The following is a 15,990-nucleotide window of genomic DNA, read 5'->3' as shown; positions in this document are numbered from 1 at the left end:
TAAAGTCTGCAGTGAAACTGACAGCTCTGATATGATGTTAGGCACCCTACACACTACTCAAACTGTTTGACCAACATTGCCACCGCCCCCTGGTTGGTCGAACCAGCGAATGTTTCTGCAACCGTATGACGAACTGCCAAATCGTGTTGCACCAACATGTCACTTTGGTTGCACCAACATCATCCCCCATTTGAAATCGCACTGTGTTTGTGCAACAACACTACACACGGTACGATTGGTTCGTCAAACATTGGCTCCGCCCCCCGTTGGTTTGAGTAAAATCAAACTGGTTTGATTTTTGCCGACCAAACCGTCAACCGTCAAATCGGTTTGACGAACTGCCAAATCGGTTCGTCAAGCAGCATCACACACGGTCAAACACAGCACCAACTCAACCACCAACCTGGGGGCGGAGTCAATGTTGGTCAAACCGTTTGAGTAGTGTGTAGGGTGCCTTACAGCACACAGCTGATTGTTGTTTGGAGAGGTTAAGGCAGCGCGAGTAGGAATACAAAACTGTAAGACAATAGATTTAGGAAATATATCTATACAATAAAACAAATTTCAGCATTGGAGCTGCTACTATGGAAACTGCTTTCAATAATTGAGTATTTGTGCAGGTGGAAAATTCACCCCCAACAAGTAGGATGTAAATTGGAGCATCGAGCATGATCATGATTGAACTTCGAATTGCATCATTTAAGATTAACCACAATGTATTGTTTTTTTTTTTTTGTTATTCCAGTCAAAATCTCATAGCGGTTCTCGATCCAAATCATCTCGAAAAGGATTCTTTGTAAGTTTAAAATTACAAAATTGGCAAGCAATGAATCGCACTCTACTATCTTCCCCATTCTCCTGTTGCAGCGCAATTTTCTCCAAAATCATGGACAAGATCGCATCCTTCTACCGTATCACAGATCTGGTTCCCACGGCTACCGGGTACTTCCCAGTGGTTACCCCCGCCTCTCCTTCATCCAGCCCCGATCCGGCTTCGAGCGTTTCCAAACGGAAACCGGAAATCGAAGTGGTCGAAAAGCTTAACTACATAAAGGACCGAATTCTTGTCAAGGAGGATCTGCATCTTCACAATCACCTACTGAAACTGGACATTCCATTGGCGCTTTTCGGCATCCGGTGGCTCCGGTTGCTGTTCGGAAGGGAATTCGCACTGCAGGATCTGCTACTGCTGTGGGACGCCATCTTTGGTGATAGCGAAGAACTTAGCCTGATCAATTTTATCGTCGTTGCAATGTTAATTAGGATAAGAGATAAATGTGAGTAGGCGGGGGGTTATGAAATGTGAATGGGTCATTAACGTTTTCGATCTTTTCAGTGATCTACAGTGATTATACGACTTGCCTGACGTACTTAATGCGCTATCCGACGAATGCCGATGTATCCCTGATCATTCGTCATGCCTTGCACATGAAGTCACCCAAGGTATTCACTTGGTTTAAGTTGTCTTTCACGAACATTTTCTCAAACCCTTGAATCTTCATCAGATCTACGAGCGTCCACCTGGGGCGATGATCTACGTTTCTTCGCCGAAGAAACCTCTACAGCAACCTGTGATGCGTTCCAAGAACATTGAAATGGATTATCTAAAATACTCGACGTTGCCAACTGTGCCGAAACGGCATGTGGCGTCGTCGTCTGAACAATCTCTCGGTCGGACAAGCGAACGGATACGCACGTCGTCCCTACCTCGTAACGCTGGATCCAGCTCAGGGAGGAATTCAACAGCATTTGAGTTGAGAGAAAAGGCCGCTATGGCAGCCAAAAAGGCGGCTGCCGCGTCCAATCAGGCAGATGTTCTCAAAGATTCCAACGTTAGCGACGGATATTTAGAAGATGTAAGACCACAGGAATTTTCTGAAGTCCTAGCTCTAATCGCAACTTCTTTTCAGGACCCAGAACTTTTAAAAATTGAACTTCAAGAAGCCTATAACATCATGTCCGTAAGCCGGACGAAACTTTTGCAATACCTCCAGGTTCTTCGGCGTCACACTCAGCCGGGGAATCCGACGGGCCGAGTTCAGCAATCTCTCGAAGGCATAGAAGAGATATGTTCTCTCCTAAAACCTCGCTACGACACAGTATTTCGAGCACCAGTTCCAATTGACGCTGCAACGGAGGCCAATGAAGACCATTCCCACGCGAGTCGTTCTGCGATGGCAACTTCAGCCGTCCAACGGCTACAGACCCCGCCCACCAGCCTTAACCTGCAACGGTCGTACAACTACGACCTGGACTGTAGGCGAAACAGTGCAGCTAGCGTGTCGCAGTACGAGATACCGGAGGACCGTTACAGTGGGATCGCCACGAAAAAGCTTGCCAACCGGAAGGAGGTCGAAATGCACGTTTTCGAGCAGGATTTTACCGATCGCACCCGGCGGATAGACGACAAGGAGTTCCCCTCCGCTAATCCCCTCAGGACCGGACGTCGCAGCTCCGAATGACGATAGCTGGGATGATCTAGCATTACTTGCAGGGGCCTACACACGAGTATTACACACGTTGGTTAACATATACCTAACACTACGTCGACATCGCAACTAGCTAGCAGCAGAGGGAGATAGTCCTTCGAGACGAATACAATAATTTATACACATTGTGAGTAGCGGCACGGCCTATATACCTACTATCGATTATTTCCTGTTAAGTCGCGCGGACAAGTTTCTTATCTTTGAACAAATAAATGCAGTTAATGGCTTACGATGGTGTTTGATTAATCTCAATCTGAGGATTTTTGAAGGGAAACTATCGTTAAAAAAACATATTTTCTTTCGTGTTTGGTACTTCTCGATCTATCTATTGTCTTTTGTTGCCTATCTAGGGTAGCGAACCACTTGGGCAGCGGCCGGTATTTTGGGCACTCTTCGCTATAACTCAGTCAATTCCAAACCAATCGACTTGAAATTTTGTACACGGCGTTTATGCTAGAGTACCGATAGAGGCGCTTTCTAGAAAATTGCTGTAAACGTGATAACAGTGTAAAGCAACAGCGAAGGTTATGCCACAGACAAACAGACGGAACACCTAGAACAGTTTTCGTAAGAATCCATCGCTCACTTCACACTACCTTCACCTGGTGGAAATGTTTCACGAAACTCTGCGTTGCGCAATATCGTCAACAGAAGGCGCTAGTGTTAAACGTCAAACGCAAAGAAAACAATACGCGCAATTATTGAAGATTTGAAATGATCGTGAAAAGCATAGTCGATAGAAATTTCGCAAGCGTTACGTCTGTTTGTCTGTGGTTATACAACGCGATCGAAAAATAAATTAACAACGCCAGTGCTAATTCAAGGCTGCAAAATAATTTTGACCATTCGAATTAGCAAAATACCCCACAGTGATACAGAAAAAACCGTGAGTCACTCACCGGAACTCAATTCCATTACACGTTGATTGACAAAACTATGCGCCAGCCATTGCAGCGTAGTATGTTTTTAGTGTGATTGTTGACCGGCCTTGCGAACTTCGCGCGGTGTTTTGTTTGATCAGCAGCACAATCGTAAACCAACCAAACCGCGTTTCACTCGTTGCTCCGTTTCCGTAAAAACCGTGATAAAAAAGTGACCGTGCGTGCGTAACAAGATGAGTTTCCATCATCAGGGTCGTGGCGGTAATCGTCGTGGGGGAAATTTCCACAAGGGTGGTGGTGGTGGCGGTCGTCACGGTGGTGGAAATCGTACCGGCGGCGGCGGCCGGAAGGAGTCCGATGCGGTGCCGGTCGATGAAAACAATCCGGTGGTGCAGTGCTTCCGCGAGTACGCCCGGGAGCTGGACGCCAAGCACGATCGGTACGAGCGCATCGTCAAGTGCAGCCGGGACATCACCATCGAGAGCAAGCGGATCATCTTCCTGCTGCATACGGTGGATTCCAAGTAGGTGGCTGTTTTGTGTTTGATGTTTATAATCATGCATTTTTTGGGATAGGTGTCGAATTGGTCAAAATATTTTCCCAATAGCTACCATCGCAAGTAGGGATGCTAAAGATATTTGTTTTTTTTTCACTAGTAAATTTAATTCTTGATTTTATTAGTTAGAGTTTTCAAGGGTAGATCTTCCAGATTATTTTATAATTGAAATTTCCACCGAAAATTAATCAACATTCAAAATTTTATCATTTTTTGCCAAGGAGTATTTTTGAAATTCAATTGGGTTGTTTAATGAATAAATTATTGCTATTTTCTATAGTATACTCGAAAGAGCTCATTTTTCTAAGTATAACTTGATTTTATTGGATCCCAATACCTTTGTTTTGATGGTTAAATTAACAAAACAGTTTTTATTTTCGTGGATAGAATGACAGTTCAATTGATAAAGTGACAGTTCGACCCGAACAAAAAAATTTCCCCATACAAACTTTAAATACATTTTAAAAATAGTTCCCGGACTCAAAAAATGATGAAATTTTGGATTTCGACTAATTTTTGGGCGGAGAATCTGATTATAAAATAATCCGGATACCCCTAAAGAACCCAATTGACGCATACTGTTCATGAAAATTGAAATTGTATTATTTATTTCTTAACGGTAGCCTGTTAGTTATTACAACTTTTGCTCAGGTCAAGGAAATGTTTAACATCGAGTTCCCTCCTAAACCGAGTGTTGGATGTACGTCGGGAACAGTGCTATGGATAGAGGGCCAGGTCCACTGTCCAGCGTACTATGTCCGCCGTTAGGTGTCTCGTACGGATTTTGAAAAAAAAAATCGATGGTCGGGTGTGAGGAAACTTCGGGTTTCAACCGCGACGACAATATCTTTCTCATATGATTTTTTTTTTGCAATTTTGAGTTTTTAAAGCTAAAAGAATTATACTGTATTTTAAGATAGGCAAAAAGAAGGTAGTTTGTTCTGAAAATTATCGAAAAAGTGTAACGCTGATTAGCGTCACATTCCACATTCAGTTCATTGCGTTACACATTAGCAAGAGGTTTTGGACCAAGAATTACGCAAATGGCAAACAGTGGAAATACGATGATTGAGAGGCTGATTTGCAGAGAGAATTGAACGACCTGGCGTTTCGCTGTCCAGACGACGTACCTCAAAGTAGAAGATTTATGGGAAGCGGTCGAGCCCAAGAAGAAGGTCGATGGAACCTTGGAAGCTGTTGATCCGATGAAGGACAAGAAGGCTGTTACGGGTATAAATATTGATGGATAACAAGGCTAGAGGAAAAATCATTTTATTCTTGGAGCCGGAGAACTACTATCATGTTCGAGATGCAAACACAGCTCGGGAAGTTTGGCAAAAGTTGACCAGCGCGTTTGAAGAGACAGGACTCACCCGTGACGTTAGAAACCTGTACAAACTTAATCGAACCGACCTGGAATCTTGCGGATCGATGAAGAATTACGCTAACCGGATGATATCTAGGGTACGAATGCCATCAGTAGTCTCATATCCCGAATGTCCCGAAAATAGAGATCACGGTCCATGATGTCGAGTACATTCCTGACCTTTCAACCTTGCTGTCTGTTATTTGAATCGTAAAGAAAGGATATACCGTTACATTCAAGAGCAAAGGATGTGAAATCAGAAACAGGGCTCGTGGCTACAGAAGTAATCCGAAACGGATTGTTCATGGCAAGTCAAACTGTTCCGGCCGGCAAAGTAATGCTTAGTGCAACTGGAACTACATTGGACACCTGGCGTCGACGACTCGGACACCTGAGCAGAACGTGAAACGGCTTACAGGTGTTGTGAATGGAGTTCAAATCAGAAGCGGAAGCACTGGAGATTGCCACATTTGTCCGGTGAGAAAGCAAACGAAGCTGCCATTCAGTAAGCAGGGATCAAGAGCCGCCGATATTCTCGAAATTGTCATACCAACATTGGCGCAACTTGCAGGAAGCCGCTACTATATTATAGATGACAAATCCCGCCCAATGTTCGTATATTTTCTGAAATCTAAATCCCAAGATGCGCAGTGATAATGGTAAGGATTATGTTAACGGATTATTGAGGCAGTACTTAAAGCAGGCAGGAATTAGGCATCAGACCACAAACAATTATACTCCCTAACAACACGGATTGGCGGCGCATGCATCGGACCATTATGGAGAAGGCGCGGTGCATGTTATTTGATGCCAAATTATCGTAATCGTTTTGGGCGGAGGCTGTAGCTGCTGCAGTCTAGGCTGCAGTTTATATTATGAATCGATCTCCAACACGTGGACATGATCTGACCCCGGATGAAGTATGGAATGGTAGGAAACCCGATCTTTCGCACGTCCGTGTATTTGGTGCGAAGGCATGGTGCAAGTTTCAAAAATTATACGTAGAAAGTGGGATCCAAAGTCACGTGAAATTATGCTGATTGGTTACGAGGAGAATACCAAAGGTTACCGTTTGTATGATCTCAGGACGAAATGTATTTTCCAGAGTTGTGAAGTGAGGCTGGTCCGAAGCAATGCCAACAAGGTCTTCCGGATAAGAAGGCAACTATGATTTCGTTGGAATACGTCGAAGCTCCAGTGAATGTCCAGGATGCTAATCTACCCGAGGATCGTGTTCTTTTACCTTAAGTCGACCAAACAGTTACCTAAGATCTTGGACATGAAGAATCTGAAACTGAAGATGAATATGAAGATACTAGTGAAGGCAATACATTCATAAACACGCTGCCAGGAGTGACCGTGCTCCCTTCGCGACAAAATTCAAACCCGTCTTGGTCACGGACGTTGAGGCGCAGTGACAGCAAAGCTTGCAGAGATTGGACTACTTAAACAGTTTTGCCTAAGAGGAATATTGAATATGTTCATTCGTATTAAAGCTTTAGTCAAACACAGAGCTTCTTTGATTCATTACGTTACTCATTGCCTAGAAGTAGCTGTACAGAGTGCATTGAAGCTCAAAAGAAATACAAAACTTTTCGATGGTGATCGTAGTATACTGAAAACAATTAATATCGAATCGATCGTGAATAACACTAGTTTACAAAATAAAACGAAAGTCATGAACTTCGGTCAACGACCAAAATTTTTGAAGCATAATTTAGCGCTGATTTCGAAATTGTGCTTCAAAAAATTTAAAGTAAAACAGTTTTTGAGTTTTAGCTCAATATCGAGTTTTACAACTTTTTAAAATATGGAATTTCATAAAGACGGGCTTGGTGGTCTAGTGGCTACCGCTTCTGATTTATATGCAGAAGGTCCTGGGTTCAATCCCTGGCCCGTCCCTTTCCTCCTACTTTGTATCTTTCTATATACTTTCTCTCTGCTCTCTACATATACAACTCATGTATATAAACATGTTCATAGCTGTCGCTAGAACAGAAACGGGGTGAAAAAGCCGTTTCCCTTCCTTCCAAACTTTTTCACAGCACAGTGTCACAATCCTATTAGAAAACGCCTACAAGTTATGCAATCAAGCGAACTGTGCCGCACATCTTCAAAATAATAAAAACACACAATTCTATCACCTTCCCCTGGTATCCACACACCAATGTGTGAACCTTCTGCCAACCAATTCCCACCAACATTCCAACATCCGCATGAATTTGTGCTGGCGCAGAGGTATATTCGGCCAGATGTGGATACAAACGATTGCAATCATCACTTCCTTACCCCTTCCCCACATTGACCTGCAACCTGACGTGGCAGGCGCCATTGTCGCCTAAAAATAAAAGATCACCAATGCTCACACACTGAGGATGCCTGCTAGTCCCCGGCAGTTATCTCATTGGTCCTTGTGTGAGTGTAGCTGGTCTGGCGATACTGGAGTAGCATCCACGGGCGGTCAATCAAGCTCAAGCTCAAGCTCAAGTTAAAATATGGAATTTCATAAACTTCAAATATCTTGCGTTTTGTTCAACCAATTTTAAATCTTTTTCCATGAATTAAAAGCTAAATATAATACCATTCGATCATCTGAATGCAGATTTTGCGTCAGATTGATGAAAATCAAGATATTGGCGAGTTTTGGGGACAATCTCCTTAAATTTTAAAAATTTCCAAAAATTTATGAAGAAATGTATTTTTTTCAATAAGAAAAAAATAATTTCAAAATTATTTCTCAACGTTTATTTGATATATCATATGTTGAAGAGTTACAGTAAAAAATTCAGCTCAATCGGAGCATTGATTACGGAGAATGAGATGTGTGAAGTGAGCGACTTTGGTTGAAAATAGAACAAAAATCGATTTCAAGCCATCAACCTTGTATGAAAAGTCGAAAAAAATTTCGCTCTACTGTAATTTTTTTCTTTCGCGTTTTCGAACTCAGGGCATGATTCTACACCAAAAACGATCATCAGCTTACCGAGTTCAAAAATGCTGTAAACTAGTGTAATTAATTACATGAGCAAAAGATATACCTTATTTTGAACGCATTTTTTAGGTAATTAGGTAATCCTGAGCAAAATCTGCGGAGAAATTGTGGCCCAGGACTACACTCGGATCAATCGTATTTTACTCTGATGGTTCGAAATTAACCGACCGCAAGAGTGACTGGCCCCGGGATCAACTTATTAATTCCCATGGGCAAATGGTTTACAGGTTTTCAAGCTAAATTCCGAACGAGTTTACAATGCAGTAATATTTGCTTACGCAGAAACAACAGACATTTAACAACTTGCATGATGTCTGATAGCCAAGCAGCTCTAAATACTTTGAACAGGGATGGGAACACTCACTTGCAGAGAGTTACACTCACTTGATGTTTTCTCAGTTCAGAAGCGTGCAATCAAGAAATGATGTGTGGACGGCTTTTGCCTTGTGGTTTTATCTAAAAGTTTGCCGAATAGAGCAGATGTCGCACACGCATATCAAAGTCGTGACAAAGCTATGAAAGCGACTCTCCACGAGGTGAGTGTAATTTACACTCACCTCGTGGAGAGTTGCCTTCACAGTAGGCCGTCCCTTATTTTGCAAAAATTGGAAATATTATAAGTTCGTTAGTGGAAAATGATCATTTTAGCTAAAAAATGATCGTGTCATAATTTGAAGTCCGTATCTCAAGGCTAAGTGGTCCCTCAAGGGACCTAAACTGCCCCCATTTGCACAACAGTCCCATGTGAATAGGAAACCCAGCAAACATGGGACTGTTATGCGAATAGGGGCAGTAAAGTTGTCAAAAATTGTATGGGACCAAAAAAACATGAAATTTTTTTCGACAAAAAAAATATGCTATTCTACTAAAACCGGTGATTTTAGGACCCTAAAGGGCCAAAAATGTGCTTAGATTTGCGATATCTCTACTCGTTTTTGAGTTATTGAACAAAATAGGGTAAGTTTCCTTCGGAATCTAAAAAAATGGTCAAAAGTGCTGGTTTTTCAGTTGTTTTTTTGTCAATATCTTGGAAACGAGTAGAGATATCGCAAATCTAAGCACATTTTTGGCCCTTCAGGGTCCTAAAATCACCGGTTTTAGTGGAATAGCGTATTTGTTTTGCCGAAAAAAATTTCATGTTTTTTGGTCTCATACAATTTTTGACAACTTTAGGCCCATTGAGGGACCACTTAGCCTTGAGATACGGACTTCAAATTTTGACACGATCATTTTTTAGCTAAAACGATCATTTTCCACTAACGAACTTATAACATTTCTAAATTTTGCAAAATAAGGGACGGCCTACTTCACAGCTGCTTCACGACTTCAATATGCGTGTGCGACCCCTACTCTATACATTTATTTATTTCTACGTCTTCGGCAAAAACTGCAAACTTTTAGACAAAACCGCAAGGCAAATGTCGTCCATACATCATTTCTTGATTGCACGCTTCTGAGCCGAGAAAACATCAAGTGAATGTAACTCTCTGCAAGTGAGTGTTCCCATCCTTGACTTTGAAATCTGCAAACTTCTGAATATGTTTGGGATGTATTAATTCACGTCAACAATTAGCTTATCGAAATCAGGTGAAGCTATGTTGCGTTCCATGGCACTGTGGATTTGAAGGAAATTTACTGGCCTTCTATAGGTCATTGTTCGAGCCGGTATCATCTGGCTCTAACTGGATGATGTATGCCGCTGTACTGTAACAGTACAAAACGTTGAAAAGGTAAAGAATGGGTTTCCTTCAAAAGAATAATACTATTTGCTTAGAAGGGGCTCATATTCGTTTTTACGCCGATGACGTGAAAATCTTCATGGTCATCAAAACCCTCTTCGATTGTGTGGAACTGCAAAACCGACTGAGCAATTTCCAAGCGTAGTGCGTACGAAACTTTCTAACATTAAATGTCGGGAAATGTTACGCAGTCTCTTTTCACCGAAAGCTAAAACCACTGATCTTCAACTACAGCATAGGCGGACAAACACTTCAACGAATGGAGGATGTTCGAGACTTAGGTGTCACTTTAGATAGTGGGCTTACGTTTCGGACACACTACACAGACATAATCACCAAAGCTAACAAACAGTTAGGATTCATATTCAAAATATCTAAAGATTTTCGAGACCCTCTATGTTTGCGTTCACTCTATTGCTCACCTGTACAGCGGATAGACAAAATGATCGGGACAGGCAAAATTTTTCCTTCTCAAAAAAAAATGAAATAGCTGTAACTTTTCGATAAGTGCATCAAATATTCTCAAATTTTCACTGTAAGTTGATCAACTATTTGTGTATCAGTGAACAAAATTCGGAAAAGGTCGAACGATTCTGCAAGAAGTTATAAAGATTCTTAAAAAAGGTAAAATTATCCGATAGCCAACTTTGAGCGGTTATATCTCTAGATTTAATGAACCGAATGCAATGAAATTTTGACCATTTATGACTTATATAATAAGCTTCGAAAAACTTTTGACATAACTAAAAATTCTTAACACGGAAGAAAATTACAACGATTAGATTATTTTTCTAATAAAATACCCAATTTTCTTAAATTTCAACATCGTTTAAAAATTCAAGATGCTAATTATAGTTCATTTAAATTCCCTCTGAATCTCTCGAATACAGATATGTTTTGAAAGAAAGTAACAACATAGGCGGCAATTCATTGAAAAAGTAATGGAATGCATAGTAAAAATAGACCAATTTACTGAAAAATCAAATTAATGAAATCGCTATAACTTTTTCTCTCGTTGATAACTTCAAGTTGTGTCAAACGTTTTTCAGGGCTCATTATATAAGTCATAATTGGACAAAATTTCATTGCATTCGGTTCATTGATTCCGGAGATATAACAGCTCAAAGTTGACTATCGGATAATTCTACCTTTTTCTAAAATGCTTATAACTTCGTGCAGAATAGCCCATTCTTTTCCAAATTATGTCCACTAATACACAACTAGTTGATCAACTTACCGTAAAAATTTTAGAATATTTGATGCTCTTATCAAAAAGTTACAGCTAATTGGACATTTTTTGTAAAGTGGAAATTTTGCCTGTCCCGATCATTTTGTCTATCCCCTGTACGTTTAGTTCTAGAATTCGGGAATGTAGTTTGGTGTCCTTATCATACTACTTGGATAAAACGTATTGAAAAGGTACAGAAAAAAATTGTAAAATATGCTCTACGAAATCTTCCGTGGCTTGATCCTGTAAACTTGCCGCCTTACGAAGACCGCTGCCGACTTTTAGAGCTCAATACTTTGGAGCAGAGGCGATTCAACGCTCAAGCTGTCTTTGTCGCTAAAATTTTGAAGGGAGAAATCGACTCGCCTTTAATCTTAGAGCAAATCAATATGTATGCCCCTGAAAGAAGACTCAGACAACGTGGTTTTCTCCAACTAGGCGCGCGCAATGGGCAGTACGGTGAACATGATCCGATAAGATATATGTGCTCATCTTTCAATCTAGTTTTCGACCTTTTTGATTTTAATATGTCCAGTGATAGTTTTCGTTTTAAGTTGTCTCAAAGACGTTAGTATTTTTATGTAATTTGTGTACACGGTAAAATATTTTATAAGTGTTTTAGTTTTATAGTTATTCATTGAGACCTGGGTTGTGTCAGATGAATGAAAACCATAAATAAATAAATATAGAAACAGCTGTAAAGGCGTGGATATCCAACATGATTATGCTGGGGGTGATGGGTTCGATTCCCGGTCGGCCCAGTTACTTTTCGTAAAGGAAATTTCCTTGACTTCCTATGGTAAAGAGTACTACCTATCTTCATGCCTGCCACTATTTGCTTAAATTACTTGATTTCGGCATTTTGGCATTCAACGTTTTGTCCCTACGGATCAATATGAACGCCCTGCCACACAGCCATTTCACAAAAACACTGCGACATTTCAGCATGAACTTGCGCAGATGCAGAGAATTCAATGGTCAGCGTGGACAAGCGATTGCAATTATCAATTTTTTGCCCTTATCCACATTGACCAGCAATCTGACGTAGCAGACGTCATTCTAGCCTCAGCATAGAAGATTATCAACACTTATATACTAAAGATGCCTGTCAATTGCAAGCATCAGGTCAAGCAGGTGTCAGAAATGGTCATTTTTGGCGTTATGATATTTGTGAATGAACCCTTTGCTTATGACAAATCTGTTTAGTGTATAATACCTCTACCAACAAATGGGAATTTCTTTCGCACTAATACACAAAAATGTGTTTAGTTCCGCCAAAAATATATATAATTCATACTTTCTTCATACTCTTGTAATTCTCACAGTCCCTTGATTTATTTGCTTAATGTTTTGTTAATATGTATTGGGTGCTTGTTTACGGATTGGTGCAGTGCAGTGTAAAATCTGGTTGCTAATTGTTTGCTTATTTTTGTTTCGAAAGGTTGGTTGGATCATTGCAATCATATTTTATTGTTTCACTCCACACACGAACAGCAATGGGGCCATGCATATTAACAAGATAATACCATTTGTATCACCACGCGACTAAGTCGAGGCGTTTAATCAATCGTTCAAGAAGTTAGCTTCTCTGTTTTTTTTTTTACTGAAGGGGGCAAGAAATAGATGTCAGACAGAAAATTCAGTAGTTATTAGATTGTGTGAAACAGATGGAAGGAAATCTCTCTAGCACTCTATACGGCCACTAGTATTTTAGACACAGTAAACAAAGTTAACAAATTCAACTAATTCGATTTCTTGAAAACAAGAACGTATTTTTTGGTGATGTCTCTGTCTTGTTCATACTAGTTTAAATTAATCAAACGTTTTAGAAACAAGCGGTAAACATAAGTGGTAAAAGTATTACAATTAATTTACGGTTCGTATAATTAGACTAAATATTATAAAAAATATGTTACTGCTCATAAAACAAAATTTAAAACAGAATCACAATGTCTTCGACGAAGCGCGGTACTCAAATCGAAAGCGATCGAACGATGGAAAGCACTTACAGCCCCCGGCCGCAAGCCGAATGTTAGCTAGCTGCTGCTGTTGAAAAAGAGAGTTGAGTATACGAGCCTGGAATGACTTTCCCCTCCTTCTGCTCTAAGCCGTCACACTTCGTCCGGCGTCGTTCATCACAATGTCCATCGTCGTGTCGGATCCGTAGCTCAAGTGCGACGGACTGTCCGACACCATCCTTCGGTTGATCAGTACATCCGCCACGTAGACCGGAGCCGGTCCTTCCGTTTCCACTATACTCAACGGCTTGGTAGTGCACTTCTTGATCGGGGACATGAAGGTAAACATGACCATCGTTACGCATAGGGCCAACACCAGGATCAGTGCTCGCATCTCCAGCGCCCCGGATCGAACCCACGCCAACGCGGCCATTATTGACAGCAGGAGCACCACGGAAACCTTGGTCATAGTGACCGCGGTGCTGTGGATCTTCCCACCACTTCCCTGGCTGATCATGTTCGACGGTGCAAACGCGAAGAACAAGTTGTGTTTATCTACAAAATGTTTCAACAAGATGTAAACCATAGCAAAAGGCATGATGAGTGGACAGGCTAAGCTGTAGACGGTGCTCATCGTGAAGACCATCACCATCCAGGCGTAGTGGATTCCGAACGGGAAAGTGATCAGAATGGACTTCCGGATGTATGGGGTTTCGGCACGGGACTTGGCCGTGGCCAGTTTCCAAATGTAGCAGATCAGATCCGGAAAGCGAATCAACTCCAGAGCGGTACCGATGAACGCCGCAGTTATGATATAGTTAACGAAGAAAGCACCTTTGTCCGGTAGGAAGATACACTCCCATCGGTAGGTTTCGTTGTAGTGGATGGTCCACTGCAGGAACGCTTCGGCACTGGTCAGCCCCAAGGACGGTAGAATCAAGATCATGAACAGTAAGTACCCGAATGTCTTGGTCATGATCACGTAGTTTTGCCGGGATCGGGTCCAATGGGAAAGCCACGTGTCCGAATAAGCCACGATTACCGGCATTAGGGCCGACATGGACCACAGAAGCAGTGTCGGCAAAAACTCCGAAACCAACGGACTGATCTTGCTGATCTGGGAAGTTGTGTTCTTGGTCAGCGACAGCGTGTCCAGCTGGTTCACGATGATCACTGGGGTCGTCAGGAAGAACAAAAACAGGAACAGCACCAGGTTGACGGCAATCCATTTGAAGTACCATTGGGCGGTATCGATGTTCAGGTTTTCCCAGAAAATATCCGACGGCGCGGGAGCGTACGCCAGGTCCCAGTTCCGGTAGGTGCCTGGTTTGAAGTGGAGAATAACGTGCTGAGCTTCTTGGGCCGAGTTTAGCGTTACGAAGGCGATTCCAAGGGGTTCGTTCAAAGCCGACGCTCTTAGGCGGGAAACTTGACCTGGAATGATCGAAATGATTATGAACTGCGTGGACTGTTATATTCTAGATAACCTACCTGCCAGTCGTGCCTCTTCATCTTTATAATACTCCAGCGCATCCACCGTTTGACACGTACAACACTTAGTCCTCGCCTGTATCGGTTCCCGATCTCTGTTCCTGTGCACCTCGCAGTAAATCCTCGCGTCCGCTATCCTCTCGTACTCCTCGGCCGCTTTAATCAAACTGCTAATGTTGTACGCCATCTGGACGTCCTCAATGCCCACGTCCGGAAACAGCTGCTGCAGATACGTCCGAATCACCCCCTTTTCGCAATCCGCTGGAGCAATGTTCATCACCATCACCGTCCGCGTCGGAGCCGTTTTGAAAGCGTTCCTTCCGGAAGCTCTTCTCATGATTAGCACCACCATTGGGACGTACGCGATCGCAAACAGGACGTGTGCCCACATTGACCCCGAATTGGGATCCAGGTTTGAGATAGTCGTGTGCCCAAACGAGTTCTTATCGCCACTGAGCGTTCCGCTAAAATTGATCGGCAGAATGATCGTGATCGAGATGAACGTTATAATGGCCATCACCGTCATCAGGTGGCGCTGAAAGGACAGATAATGGACCGCGTCCGGTCCGCTATGGGTCAGGATTTGCTCCCGCGTTAACCGCCAGGTGGCCACGATCCACGAGAAGAACCCTCGATCGATGTTTATACTGGCATCGCTGCTCTCGACCCCGCCGGGACCTCCGACGTTCCCGTGGGCGTAGAACAGCTGAGTCCAGCGCTTGTTCTCGCCGTGGCTATTTACCAGCGCTAACCGCCCGTAATCCCATGCCTGTTGGCGCAAGAGCGTGAACAGCAGGATAAGGAACAGCCAAGCGATGACGTTCAGCAGGAGCGTCTCCGGAATGCCTTCGTACAGATTTAGGAGAATTTTGGTTTTGTTAAACACCAAACACGAGTTCCGGTCCGGACCGTAGTATGGGAAATACGTTTCGTTGGTTTCCATGGTTGTTTAATGCTGACTTGGCCGGGGCTGGTTTGAGATCATGAAGGTGAGCGGTGCCCTGGGGGAGGATGGAAGAAAGGTGAAGGATAATGAGTAACATGTTAAAAATATATGCATACATTTAGCCATTGGCAGATTAGAGAAAATTGCCCAAGTAATCAAAAGTTTTGCCTGTCATGGCAAAATAATTTAATACACTTTAAAGTTCAACAAAAAAGTTTGGATGATGAAGTCCCGAATGAAACTTTCTGGCTGTTTAAGAACCAATTTCAGAACTTGAATGTTCAGCGGCTACTGGTTCGAATTCGGTGGGCGACATTTTCTTCATTTGAAACTAATATTCATTG

General features: G+C 42.3%; 3 protein-coding genes across 5 annotated transcripts in view; 2 read left to right on the top strand and 1 right to left on the bottom strand.

The window, feature by feature from the left end:
* Positions 1-748: 748 nt before the first annotated feature.
* On the top strand, positions 749-2,718 carry LOC109430025 (TBC1 domain family member 5 homolog A-like; the record flags this gene model as incomplete). Its single annotated transcript, XM_062843289.1, is given in 5 exon segments — positions 749-796; positions 868-1,277; positions 1,337-1,443; positions 1,506-1,856; positions 1,911-2,718. Coding segments are annotated over 5 exon segments (1,468 nt in total), but the record flags the coding sequence as incomplete, so codon positions are not given.
* Positions 2,719-3,473: 755 nt separating this feature from the next.
* The window catches only part of LOC109416354 (translin-associated protein X), a 43,580-nt gene continuing 31,063 nt past the window's right edge, over positions 3,474-15,990 (top strand). The window contains exon 1 of the mRNA XM_029874346.2: positions 3,474-3,893. Coding sequence (XP_029730206.1) covers positions 3,604-3,893 — 290 coding nt within the window. The 5' untranslated portion in view covers positions 3,474-3,603. The remainder of the gene's footprint in view (positions 3,894-15,990) is intronic.
* LOC109416353 (calcium permeable stress-gated cation channel 1) overlaps positions 12,514-15,990 on the bottom strand; it is a 30,971-nt gene continuing 27,494 nt past the window's right edge. For all 3 annotated transcript variants that reach the window (XM_029874344.2, XM_029874345.2, XM_062843291.1), the window contains exons 2-3: positions 14,701-15,701; positions 12,514-14,643 (exon numbers count right to left, since the gene is read on the bottom strand). In XM_029874344.2, the coding sequence (XP_029730204.1) occupies positions 13,355-14,643; positions 14,701-15,643 (2,232 nt within the window). In that variant the 5' untranslated portion in view covers positions 15,644-15,701 and the 3' untranslated portion in view covers positions 12,514-13,354. The remainder of the gene's footprint in view (positions 14,644-14,700; positions 15,702-15,990) is intronic.

The sequence above is a fragment of the Aedes albopictus genome, unplaced genomic scaffold (genome assembly GCF_035046485.1).
Source record: "Aedes albopictus strain Foshan unplaced genomic scaffold, AalbF5 HiC_scaffold_135, whole genome shotgun sequence".
Lineage (NCBI taxonomy): Eukaryota > Metazoa > Arthropoda > Insecta > Diptera > Culicidae > Aedes > Aedes albopictus.
This window is presented reverse-complemented; position numbering and strand designations above follow the sequence as displayed.